We start from the raw sequence: 13188 nt of genomic DNA on the forward strand, positions 1-13188 counted from the left end.
CCACTTTGAACGGCACGACTCTTTCGATTTTTGCGCTGGCATTTGAGTTGTCTCCCCTCCTCTTTCAATCGACACACTCGACGCAGATAGCTCCGGTGGCCCCGGCTTCTGCCTCTATCAGGCTTAGGCTGCCCCCACCCCCACAGAGCCACAGCATGGAGTAGCTGCTCCCGCGCTACAACCAATCAAAATTTTATACGGATCGATATATGATGATGCTAAACCGAGATAGAGAAAGAGGGCGAAGAAACTCATTAATTCATCGATGAGGGTTGCCGCGCCTCCCTTTGTTGGCTCTTCGAGACAAAAACACTCATAGGAATGGTGCTAATTCCCATGTTCCTTCTAGTCTCGTTTGGTTTCGAAAGCCTCCCCCTCCCTGTCTCTTACTCTTTGAAAGCTGTCATCCTGGATTTATTTTTGAATGGTTTCTTTGTTCTCTTATTTGGATTGAAAGAAAGACAAAACTTCATTTTCTTCGACGAATTTCGGCTATGACCAATGCACCAATAGCTGAATAGGCGTAACAAAGCTACCTGAAAAGGCAAGGTGCACCTTGGGATTGAAATCGACGAATTGCGTTTTGCCCGAGAGATTTATTTAGAAAGATTATCCATCGGATAAAGAATGCAAAAATAGAAAGAATATAAATAAAGGCGTATACACGGGAAGGGGGCACCACTACTTCCAGGGGGAGACTAGCCTCATTACTTCTTAGTGGGCGAGAGGTGCGCCTAACCCACCTACCCACTCATAAATCACGGTGTTCAGCTGACTTGAACTGATAGACCCTTATTGTATTGGAATTTAGCGCCCATCTTTTGACTGTTGTCAACAAATCTCTTCAATGTTCGATTCTACTCTATGTTAGAACATTTCTGTGAATGCTATTCTAATCTAAGTGGTCTTATTCTGTGTCCTGTGCTAGGAAGCATTACTCTTCTTTTCATTCCAAATTCAAGAATACGACCGATACGATTAATTGGTCTGTGTGCCTCTCTTATTACTTTTTTGTATTCTCCTGTTCCTCGGATACAATTCGACTCTTCTACGGCCAAATCTCAATTTGTGGAAAGCCTTCGATGGCTTCCTTATGAAAACATCAATTTTTATTTGGGTATAGACGGTATCTCTTTATTCTTCGTGATATTGACCACATTTCTGATCCCTATTTGCATTTCAGTGGGTTGGTCTGGTATGAGAAGTTATGGGAAAGAGTATATTACAGCATTTTTAATTCGTGAATTTCTAATGATCGCCGTGTTCCGCATGCTAGATCTTCTACTATTCTATGTTTTTCCCGAAAGCGTGCCAATCCCTATGTTGTGCGGAGCGGAGTATCTTATATTCGCTGGGAGAAAGCTTTTCCTCTGCAGGGGCCTTGTGCAGTAAACCCCCTACGGGCGGTCGTCCGTCGTCGTAAAGTAGTCCCCGCGAAGCTTTCGGGAAGAGGGGTAGTCTTGTGTGTAAGCATAGCATTTCTGGTCGAACCCGCCCAATCCAACTAAGAAGAACCGAACCTGACAAACACATCTTTTTCCTTTTGGGAGGGTACTCCGAGTATAGTGGGTACCTCGTAGGACCTCGACCCGCCTACTCGGGTCTTGTATGGATATGCAGGAAGGGGTGCTCCTAGGTGTGTGTAGGGGTTGTGTTTGTTCGCGAGAATGGATTCCTCGTCAAGTCTGTTTGGGGGGTGTGGACACACTTGCGCGAATTCAGGTAACGGCTACAAGGGAGAAATAAAAAGGAAACTGTACCCGACCAGGGATGGACGTAAACTCGTAAGCTACCGAGGTTAGGGATAATCGTCCAGGTCTTGGCGAGGTACTTTTGTCACTCGACTGAAAGGAGAGGAGACCTTAGGATAAGTTGCTAAAACAAAGGGGAGTAGAGGATCGACCCGTTCAGTAGAATTCCGAAGAAAGACTGTTGACAGCTGGTGGAGACATTTCTTTGGCCCCCGGCAAATCAAAAGGAAATGCGGGCAGGTTTAAGCTCGGCAGAGGGTTCAAGAATAGGGTCCTGCCCTTCAGATTCTCAGAATAAAAAAATAGTTCCAAACCTTTATGCATGCACCTCCGTATAAGTGCTGCGTACAAGTTCCGGCCAGGATAATTGGGAAAGATCAAACCCGAAAGAACCGCTCACATCACAGTAGTAGTAGCGTAAAGGCCGTAAGTCGGGTAGCGGCCATACCATAAGGTAAGGGGCTATTACTTTCACATCTCTCCTTCTGTCGTACTATAAGAAAGAGAGATCCGCTGCGTGAGCAACCCGACTGTGCGTTACATGTGCTCTACAGGCCGAACTCCATCTTTCTTCTTAACAAGCCCATTTATCTTTAGATTTTGAAGACGGGCGTTGCGTTCGGTTCGAAAGGTATGGTTTTCAGTATGTCTCCAGATAGGGCGCCCCACTAGTCCGGCTAGCTAGTGAGCGGTTCTTTCGGGCGAGAAGCAGGCCGGGCCCTACGGGCGGGGGCATCTCCCGCAACGAAAGCTGCATAGTTCGCCACCACCCGAAAAGTAAAAGATTAGAGAGTCCAGACTAAAAATACATGCATAGATAGTGATCTAATGACAAGGGCCGACGACGGAAGCTCGGGACGGAGCCGTATGATGCGGAAGTCTCACGTACGGTTCCCTGAGAAGGGAGTGGCTACCTACTGGAGCTTCGACCAAGCACCCCCGGTCAATTCCGCTTTGGGGCCACCCCTTACTCTACCATTATTATAGGAGTATGGGGTTCGAGACAAAGAAAGATCAAGGCAGCATATCAGTTTTTCCTTTATACTTTACTTGGATCTCTTTTTATGCTATTAGCTATTCTGTTGATTCTTTTCCAAACAGGAACCACCGATTTACAAATATCATTAACCACAGAATTTAGTGAGCGGCGCCAAATCTTTCTATGGATTGCTTCTTTCGCCTCTTTCGCCGTCAAAGTGCCTATGGTACCAGTTCATATTTGGTTACCTGAAGCTCATGTAGAGGCACCTACGGCAGGATCCGTCATCTTGGCAGGAATTCCTTTAAAATTTGGAACCCACGGGTTTTTAAGATTTTCAATACCCATGTTTCCCGAAGCGACACTTTGTTCTACTCCTTTCATTTATACTTTAAGCGCGATTGCTATAATATATACTTCCTTGACCACTTCAAGACAGATCGATCTAAAGAAGATCATTGCTTACTCCTCAGTAGCCCATATGAATCTGGTGACTATTGGTATGTTTAGTCGGGCGGCGGCCGTTAGGTCACCTATTTTGAGTTATGGACACACAAGGCCAAAACATGTGTGTCGGGCGTGCGACCCATCAACCTACTAGCAATGGGGGAGAAAACATAGCATGTCGCAACAAAAGCTTGATTCGAGGCGTCAGCAAAACACTGCCGTCTGTTCCCTTCAGTCCCTTAGCGCCCCGGGACGGGAGTGGGGGACGGCTCTACGCGCAGGCAACAGCAGCACCGGCTCCACGAAGTCTGAATCGAATCTTTCTGTTGGCTTTCCCAAATTCATTCGTAGATCAAAATCAAAGGGCTAGAAGCGAGCGCTTCTAGCTGCTTCGCCTGCTTCTTCTTATTATGGCGGCCATGTTGGCGTGGCGAAAATGAACGAAAAGCGAGATGAACGTGCTATTTTCAAATCGGATTGATAGATTGATCTGTTCTGATAGATCTAAAGAGTAGAAATAGATAGAGAATAGAGAGGGAATCAATAATAAGGTCTTTGAGCCTATTTCTATCTATTGATGAGACAACTATCTATTCTTGATCCATCAGAAAGAAATTATTTATCCATCAGAAAGAAATCGATATGTATCTGATGGAGTCTTCTACATCGTACGTAGAGCGCCCAAGCGCTTTTTGGGCCAGCTCAGTTCTCTTATCCATCGGTCCAATGCACTGGGCTCATCTCATGGAGGGAAAAGCCAAAATGTAGTTGTCTTGTTGTTGTTCGCCGCCTCGACGCATTCCCTTCTCTCCCCGGCATCGTCCCACACAGAAAGAAAGAGCGCGGAGCCCCGGCTCGAGCCGTAGGTCCGCTAACGTAAAGCGAGGAGTTGAGCCTGAACTGGCGAACCGAAGTCACTTTCGGAACCATACTTCCTACAGCTGCTAACATGTGCCCAGTCCTGCGGAAAGGCGCAAACGAACGTGAGCTGCTATACCGGAATCCCCCGCTGGCCATCGGGGACCGAGTGGTAAGGCCATGATCTGCAGGGGAACGGATCACTCATTCTTCCATTGGGGACAGGTGCACGAACGACAACTCCAAACGTCACACATCCGCCGCCTACTTACCGTTTAGGTGGCACCAGCGAGATCCAGCTAAGGAAAAAGAGTGTCGCGGCTGCTCCACTCCGCCGCGGTCTCATGAACTTCACTTCGTTGCCTTCCCGCGCGCAAAGCGAATGGGCGCTGTGCTGTGGGTCAGTTTCGGGGCGGGGGGCGCAGAGATACCAGAATAAATGATTCATTTGTTTGGATCGACGAGCTTTTTCAGCCCCAAAACTCAGAATCAATGGAATGTCTGTCCATAAACATCTATTCTATCTGTATATATAGGGGATCTCTCTATACATATCAAAGTCTTTTATGGCATTGATATGATCGCCTAGCTGTAGCCGCATATCACAGCTGCACTCAATATGCGGATTTCTGTTGGATTAGATCTTTTCTTTCGCTTTGACGGAAGCTTTTTGACCTAGCGAAAAGCACTTTCGCGCAAGCAAAGTAGAAGCTTTGCCAGAAGCAAGACGAGGAAGTGGAGCTGTCGTATAAGCGGTAGCTTCCCCCGACCGACTAAAATACAAGAGTCGCGGCCTACTTTGATTGCGAAGGGGTTTGGCAACAAGCAAACGGCTTTCTATCATAGTTGCAAGGGTTCAAAACCTTAGTTCGCTGCTTTTCCCAGTACTAGAGAAGGGCTTATACTGCTCGCCTTTGTTTGGTTTGATATATTCATTCAGTCAAAATACAAACTACAACAAAGTGGAAGTGGAAGGGCCGCTATAGAAGCTAGAACTTGCTTTATAAGTCGGCCTAACCAAAGCGTCACGACAACAAAAAATTATCCTTATGAATGGAATCTTAAGTAGGGGGGGCTTTGACCGCCCGCCTACCAATCAAAGAGGCAGAGAGTAAACGTAAGCTCACCCGTAAGCTCGAAGAGAGCTTCCCTTCATTCGCTTCGCGGGAGCCGCACAAGCACATAGCTGGAAGTCAGAGGGCCCATACTACCTGCCTAACCCTTTGTTCCGAGGGACCGTAGATCGGAAAGCACCCCATTTATCCAAAAGAGAAGGGAAGGGGCCTATGTATTTGCATGACCCCTGCGGATTTGACCCTATCCCGGAGCCAATCCCCTATTGGTCCTGCCACCACGCCGCAGAACGAGAGCTCGTGTGGAACCTTTTCTTTCTGGCGTAACAGCCGGTGGAACGTAACAAAAGATTACGGTCGCCTAACATTAACATAAGGGCGGGGGGTACGGTAAACTCGGCCAAAATATGACACCCGAAGGGCCCGAACGCACAATCCTATCCCATCCGAGTCCGAGTTTACCCCTTGCACTTCGGACAGCCGACCGTAGCATCATAAGGAGGACCCCCTTTCGAGGTAAAAAAAAAAAAAGGTACGGTACATATAGGAGGTTGGACTTTCTCAACGTGGTGTATAGCACGAAAAACTTTTCGATACAAGAAAGGGCCGTTCTCACATGAAAGAAGAGAAGAAATCCTTTCTTCTCTTCTTTCTCTTTCTCGAGAAGGAAAGAAAGAGGATGGGGGGAGGGGGGGAATGGGGCCGGTGCCCTTCTTTTACGGCCGTCACTCTTATTTGTCAGCCGTGAGGAACTACCGGCTCGGTCTCGGTGGGAAAGGAAAGGCTTGGGCCTACCTATCCCGATAAGACCTCATAAAGGAACGGCGGGAGTGATAGGTTCCATATTGCCGAGCTGAAGGGCAAGACTTTTGTACGTGATCGTAGTATGTGACGTCGTCTCGTCCACGCTGCATTGAAGAGTACCTACGCACTAAGTTCCGGTTCACTGATAAGGAAGATAGAGTTGGGCGGGGGTCTACGATGTGATACTCAAGTATATGACCCGGGGAGATACATGCTAACTATGGGTAGGAAGCAGGAACCCTTATGTAAATAATTTCGGGGGGGGGTTACAGATCTCTTATACTACCATCGATCGACAGAGTGGAACGACCAGAAAAATAAGTGATGTTAGAAAGCCGTATGATAGGTGGTAACTATCTTGTACGGTTCGGGGGGTAATCGGCGTACTCCGGGAGAAATCTTTCGCTCTATCGAACATACAGGGAATTGGAGGTAGCATTCTACCGATGTTAAGTCATGGACTGGTTCCTTCAGCCCTTTTTCTATGTGTTGGTGTTTTATATGACCGACATAAGACTCGACTTGTTAGATATTACGGAGGTTTAGTGAGCACCATGCCGAATCTCTCTACCATTTTCTTTTCTTTTACTTTGGCCAATATGAGTTCACCTGGTACTAGCAGCTTTATCGGGGAATTTCTCATCTTAGTAGGAGCTTTCCAAAGAAATAGCTTAGTAGCCACATTAGCAGCGCTTGGGATGATTTTAGGTGCGGCCTATTCCCTTTGGCTATATAATCGTGTGGTTTCTGGAAATTTAAAACCTGATTTCCTCCATAAATTCTCCGATTCAAATGGCAGAGAAGTTTCCATATTTATACCTTTTCTTGTTGGAGGGGCGACCGTCCGTTGAACTACCAAAGAAAAAGGGTAAACCTATGTGATCATGACATTGTAGGTGCTTGCGATGGGACGGATGCGACTTCCCTCAGTTGGTTTGGGTGGCATAGCCCGTTGCATAAGTCCCCCTTTTTTTGATTCATTTTTTGAGTCTTTAGGGAGCCAAAGCTTTACTTTACTAATAAAGGCTCGCGCAGGGGCGCTCACTTTTTTTTGCTAAGCCGTCTCTTTCTGGGTGGGACCGAGAGAAATAAAGGACAGAGGGCAACCATGCATGGTACTTCTCGACCCTGTCTCCGAGGGACAGTTGAACGAGCGACTCATGAATGCTGCCGGGTCGGACGAGCCAATAACTCGAACGCGTTCGGTCTGTTTTTTGAGCAAGAATCACAGCGTTACCTTACCTTCACCATGATACGGACTCCAAGTTCTTATGGCAGAGCACGAGGAGATTTATCATCAATATTCTAATGGGAATGGAAACCAGAAGCACGACCGAGGTCTTCGTAGTCTAAAATAATAAAACCATCAATAACAGTAATGTAAGCATGAGACTTTTTGGTAGTACCTGTGAACCAGATGGCCGCGGCGATGGAATCTGGGACGGAGGACTCGTAGTATCTCTCTAGATCCGGCAAAAGCGAAAGACCCCCTAGTTCCATTCGAATGAAGGCTGACTGCTGAGCCCACTCTGGCCCCGGCGGGCCCCCGTGGTTGCGAGCCGGAGCTGCCATAGCTTATGGCTAGAGCAATGGGAGGGGCCTCAGCAGAGAGAACAGAACAGAACCACCGTAAGGATAACGAGTGCTCCGCCCGTCAAGCGGGCGGCAGGAGCAGCAGGCAAGTACTTGGTAGGCCAACAGTCCAGTGGGCACTCGACGAAAGGGGGCACACGGAGCAAGTACGAGAAATTGGCCCCGCTCCGCTTTATAAAAAGCAAGGACCCACTACGGGAGGTCAAAAACCCAGGACCTATGGAAGTCGGGGCTCGTCCCCGGTCAATATTGGATCAAACAAAACAAGCAATAGGGGCCCGTAGCACTGACCTCTTTTTTTATTGATTCAATATAATAGGGGAAAAGATCGTACAGTTCCCTACCGAGACAAGAGACACTCTTAACAGATCCTCCGCGCGCTGGGCATACCTCTTCCGTGCGTCTTTCTCGTGGCAGGAACAGAACAACAGGGAAAGAAAGACCCGGGGCCGACCTGCCCAGGGCTCGAGGGCGAGCTTTATTTAAGAGAGAATGGGGAGCGAATCGAAAGGCTTCCGTTTTAGTTCTTGGTTTGGTTCGGGCTCCTCTCGATCTTTTTCGTAGTAGGGAAGGGGGAAGGAGTCTAAATCTATGGACATTAATGAACCATCATTGATGGACGTTGCACATGACACGATCAATTCGACTCAGGGTCCGGCGCTAATAGAGGTTGCTTACTTTCCTAGTAGCGAAGGAAAAGGGCAGGGCTTTTTTCGTGGTAATAGTGGGCGGGTCTCCTTTCGAAGTAAAGGCCTTCGCATTCCTAATCCGCCCCACCAACCCCGGACGGCTTAGTTTGTCCCAGCTTGGTGAATCGCATCCCCGCGCAACGACATAGTTTGTGCGCCCTTTACCGTTCTCGCTCAGTGTTTGCAACGGCTGGGGAGGCAGTCGTAGAAGCGAAGTCTATCGCCACGCCAACCATCAAATACGAGATTGGGCCCCTTCTCAAAGATTTGATGGAATGGCCCACCCAATAGCGCTTATGTCATATGGGAACTCATGGCTGGAAACAATCCTTATGGTTTTGATATCCGGTAGGAATAATAAGAATCAAAGTCCAGGTAGGTTGGTGAGCCTAGTGATAGGAGACTATCTAGCTTGGTTCGGAGAGCACTTGTTGGGTTAAAAACTTTTTTTGTTGCTAAATGTTACAGCCTAAATGCTGAACTATTGACTCTACTCGTTCGGATGGGTGTTCACCCCAAAGTGTTCCCGGACTGCATGCATACATCCGTAAGTAACTTAGTGCAACATGGCAAATTTCATTGAGAGGAATCAGCAAAGAAAAGAAAAACGGGTCAACATCTTAATGTGTATTTGAGGATATTTTAGGGCCCTAGAACGCAAAAAAAAGGTGGGTGAACAAGAGTTGTCACGATAGGAAAGAGAAATGACTATAAGGAACCAACGGTTCTCTCTTCTTAAACAACCTATATCCTCCACACTTAATCAGCATTTAGTAGATTATCCAACCCCGAGCAATCTTAGTTATTGGTGGGGGTTCGGTCCGTTAGCTGGTACCATGATACTTTCTGTTTTGTCGAGCCCTGCTTTGGTCTCTGGTTTGATGGTTGCACGTGCTAAAAATCTGGTACATTCCGTTTTGTTTCCCATCCCTATCTTTTTTTCTATCAATCAACTTTTCCATTACTTTTGTAGGCTTCCTATTATAAAGCACCTGGCAACAAAATGCCAACTCCTTCTTTTTTTGATTTCTCACTTTCTGCTTTTGCTGGTTCTTACCAAATTGGTACTTGATCTGGGCGGCTATCTCTTTATGGACGACCTGAGTCGTGCCCTTTCTCAATTCGTCCCCGGTTTTTCCGGGGGATTGGGAGGGGGTTCTAATACGCCGCCCAACCCCTCAGGGGATTTTTTTCTCTCTTCTTATCAAACTTCAGACCCGGACTATCACGATCAGCGGAGGGGTGATTCCTACTTTTCCTCCGCGCCCGGAGTACAGGAAACCCACCGGCACGCGTCGGGAAGTTCCACAAACCTTCACTTGAACCTAAACGACCAAAGCCAAGATCCCATTTTTTTAGAGGTTGAGCGCCTAAGCTTGAAATGCGATAAAGTGAAAGAAAAAACGATATTAAAGACCCAGTCTTTATTGCTAGAAAGAGGTTACCATATTCCGGATGAACGGGATATAGAACGAGCAATAAATGTTGTGATGACTGAACATGAAACGATCGATATAGATCGGCGTAGGAAACGGTTCTACTACCTTTACTCGTGTTTAGGAAAAACCGGAAACAAGTTTTGGATGGAGCTACTGGAAACGCTGGCTGACTACAATATAAATATAAAAAGCGATTCCGACAACTAACCTGCCATTTCAGGTTTTTTGTTAGGTCTCGACTTTCTTTTCAGGCTTGACTCATTATTTTGCTAGGTATAGGTCCTCTCCTTCAAATACTGGAAGGTGGATCACTTGTAGGAATTGTAGGAATGACATAATGCTAATCCATGTTGTACATGGCCAAGGAAGCATAAAATGATTCTTTCATTCTATAGATACCTCTGGTAGGTAAAGCACTCGACTGTGCTTTATTGAAAGTTCCCATCGCGGGGGCGAGGATACTTGCCTTCGCGGTTCGACTTTCTTTTCAGGCTTGACTCATTCGCTAGCTTCTCCTCCCCTTTAGAGCTCTTTATGATGCCCACTGAGTAAGATTCGGGGACTTCCGGCGCAGAAGCTCATTCTGAACCGCGGGAACCTTCGTCTCAATCTTCATAATCAATTTATGCACTTTTTTCTTATGTGATTTCATAGTTCGAGGCGCTTAATGAAGAAGCAGCTATAGTTCCTCTCGGGCTAGAATGACTGACTTGGCTTTCGACTGATATAGTGCATGGGTCTGTACTTCAGGCTGAGGTTCTTGGATTGAAATCTTATGATGTTCTGACTGACCTTTTCCCTCCTCGACTTGAGTAGATAGTCAGGGTTTCAGAATATGTTTGTTGGATGGGAATATGGTGCTTGATGGTGTTGTTGTTCAGACCTCGGCTTTCTCCCTTCCTTTCGTATATGCCATGCCAGCTGACAGGGAGATCTTCGTTGTTCAGCTTATATTAGAGTCGTTCTACCTTCTATGGGTCCAAGGGAAATGGGGCAGTTGTTCCATCTTCCCATGCCTGGACTACCGATAGTTCCCTCTTCTTCCTCTTATTGTTTCCCTCTTTCGTACGTACACACGTCGTCAAGGGATTGATGCTAAACAACCAAAGCTGCCTTGGCTGCTGTGACTGCCTCTCCTTGCCTCCTATCCTTTAAGTCGAGTACTTCGTTCCTTTTCAGTCGAGTTATCGCTTTCGCTTCTTTTGATCCTGCAGAGGCAGGACAAACTCCCGGCGAGCAAGGTCAAGATGCCGATGCTGTCGGTCTGCAGCCTCCTTTAGTCAACGAAGCGAACTGGCTGAACTCTATGTCTTTTGGCTTCGTCTTGCTGAAAGAAAAAGAGTGAGGAAAACAAAGCAACAAAAGAGAGTGGCAACAAGAAGAATGGAAGGCTTCCCGTTACTGAAGTGAACTTCTCGGTAAGTCCGGCACTCTGCCCCATATACCTTATTCGTAGTATCGCTCCTATCTCGATGAAGCTTCTAGCCTACACCGGGGTTCCTCTCGATACATCTTGCAAGGGATTTCTAGTTGACTGTTGCCTCTCCTTCTCCACCACCGAATCCTTACCCTCCTCTTCTCTCCGGCTAGACATCTGCTTTGGCTTCACCGGCTGACTCGGATGTAAGCGATGAACTAGTCTCTCCTACAGTTAATCATTTCTATGGTGTGGGTAGCGAGGTTCTTCTTCTCCATTGAAGAAATGAGCAGCCTTGAGACCCAGGAGAATAGCTTCAACATAGCCTTCACCATCTGACCCGGAGCCCTTGCCGTTCACTTCACTACTACGTACGCCAGGATCTAGCCCTTAGCTGCAGAGATTCGGATAAAGCTCTGTGCTCTCTCCAACAGCGTATTATCCCGTAGCTACCGCTCTTTCCTGCCACTTCAAAGTGGAATTCTTTCTCTGTGTTGCTTTGCGAATTGGGATTGAGTCTCAGCCAAGAAAGATAAGGTGATCGAAAGGTCAAATCAGAGATCTCCTCGCTTACCCCTGAAGGAGCTGATCGAGGACCAATGTCAGAACACTCGAGTTGGCCTTCCTTCCCTACGGATGAGGAGATTCAACAGATTATGGTTTAGAAGCCGAACAAAGAGCATTGGTGTGACCGTTAGCAGCCCAGTCGTGCCCTCCCCTGAACACTCGGACGAGAGGGTGAGGGTGGGTGCCTCTCTATGATTCGTCTATCTATGTTCCTATCTATCGGAATGACTCCCACCGCTGCTTCAATCTATATCTCCCGGTAAAGTGAAATCATCAATCTGAATCAATTGAATCCTTCGATATCAGTGAAATCCTCCATCTATGATTGCTCCTTCATTTCCTCAATCGGAAGAGTCTTCTTCTCTTCTGTCAGTTGATCAGCATCCCTTTTCCAAGAACACCTCGAATTCGGCCTACTCTACTTCCCGGAATGAGACGGGGGTCGAGTCATAGGAGCTGCTTCTCTCTGCTATTGGACTTGCAACAGCGGTCTCTCTATAGGAAAGAGATAGCTCGTTCACTCCGTCTCTCTCTGCTTTGCCGACCAGAAACTTTCCGTATCGTACTTAAGAGCCCGAAAGCACACTCCTCTGCTTTGATTCCAGGTTAGGGATAAGAACTCTTCACTGTTGAATAGAGAGATTCAATTGCTAGTAAGTTATTCAATCGATACTTCTGGGCCTGCCTACGCTGATGAATCCCTCCTTTCTTCAGGTAGCATGAGAAGATGGAATCTCAGACTTGCAAAGCAGACCTACGACTCAGGTCTCGAAGAGCCTTGCCATAGCGTACAGAGAAAGCAAGAGGACCGGTAGCTCTAGAGTCCAGGGGGTCTTCACCTTTACTTATAGTCGAGTGGGCAGCGTTGACGGAAGGAGAGTCAGGTATTCACTTAGTTGACGCTATCGTCCTTCTAATCCATCTTTCCGTTTAGCTCGGCATTGCTATTGATCTCTATCTCTGCTGAAGCATGTTATTGATCGGGAATCGTTCCTTGACCATATTGGTCTTATCCATCCTCCTCTAACCCCTACCAACTTCGATAGCGATCACTAAGGCAACCTACATCCTCTATCCCTTAGCCTCTCTCAATGTATGCAAGAGTCTCCCTGCGAGGAGAAGGAAGGCAAACAACAGAAAGGAGAGGGCACCAGCAAGTGAAACACACATGGAAGTCAGTCTAGCAATCTATCCCAGCCAAGAAGCCGTTAAAAAGAAGTCAGGATACCCGAGGTAAGCCAACCAAGCCAATGATCCAACCAAGCCAATGATGTGGTTTGATGCATCGATCTTCTTCCGAACAAGGTAGCCAACCAAGAAAGTATCTGATCACCCATCCGATACGAAGACCTTTGATAGTCAACCTCTCCAGCTTGATAGTCCCTCTCCAGTCAATAAAGAACCTTCCCTTGCGAAATAACCTTCCCTTGCCAGGCAGTTGGCTTTGTTCCTTGGTAAAGAAGAGAAAGCTAACGGGTAAGCGGATGGCAAAGAAGAGAAAGCTAGCCTTTGCTTGGGTGAAGATGTGAAAGAGGAGAAATCCAAAGAAAGAAGAGAAAGCTGCTATAGTT

The 13188-nt window shown here is 47.1% G+C and overlaps 1 protein-coding gene and 1 pseudogene across 2 annotated transcripts; both read left to right on the forward strand.

Annotated features, from left to right (window-relative positions):
* The first annotated feature begins 864 nt into the window (after positions 1-864).
* Positions 865-8777, forward strand: AT2G07717 (annotated as a pseudogene). Its single transcript has 4 exons — positions 865-1293; positions 2728-3244; positions 6326-6746; positions 8691-8777.
* On the forward strand, positions 7321-13119 carry AT2G07718 (Cytochrome b/b6 protein). The gene has a single exon (NM_001335350.1). The coding sequence runs from the start codon at positions 8899-8901 to the stop codon at positions 9838-9840; it is 942 nt and encodes a 313-aa protein (NP_001318208.1). The 5' UTR covers positions 7321-8898; the 3' UTR covers positions 9841-13119.
* Positions 13120-13188: the final 69 nt, after the last annotated feature.

This window comes from Arabidopsis thaliana, chromosome 2 (assembly GCF_000001735.4).
Source record: "Arabidopsis thaliana chromosome 2, partial sequence".
In the NCBI taxonomy this organism is placed as follows: domain Eukaryota; kingdom Viridiplantae; phylum Streptophyta; class Magnoliopsida; order Brassicales; family Brassicaceae; genus Arabidopsis; species Arabidopsis thaliana.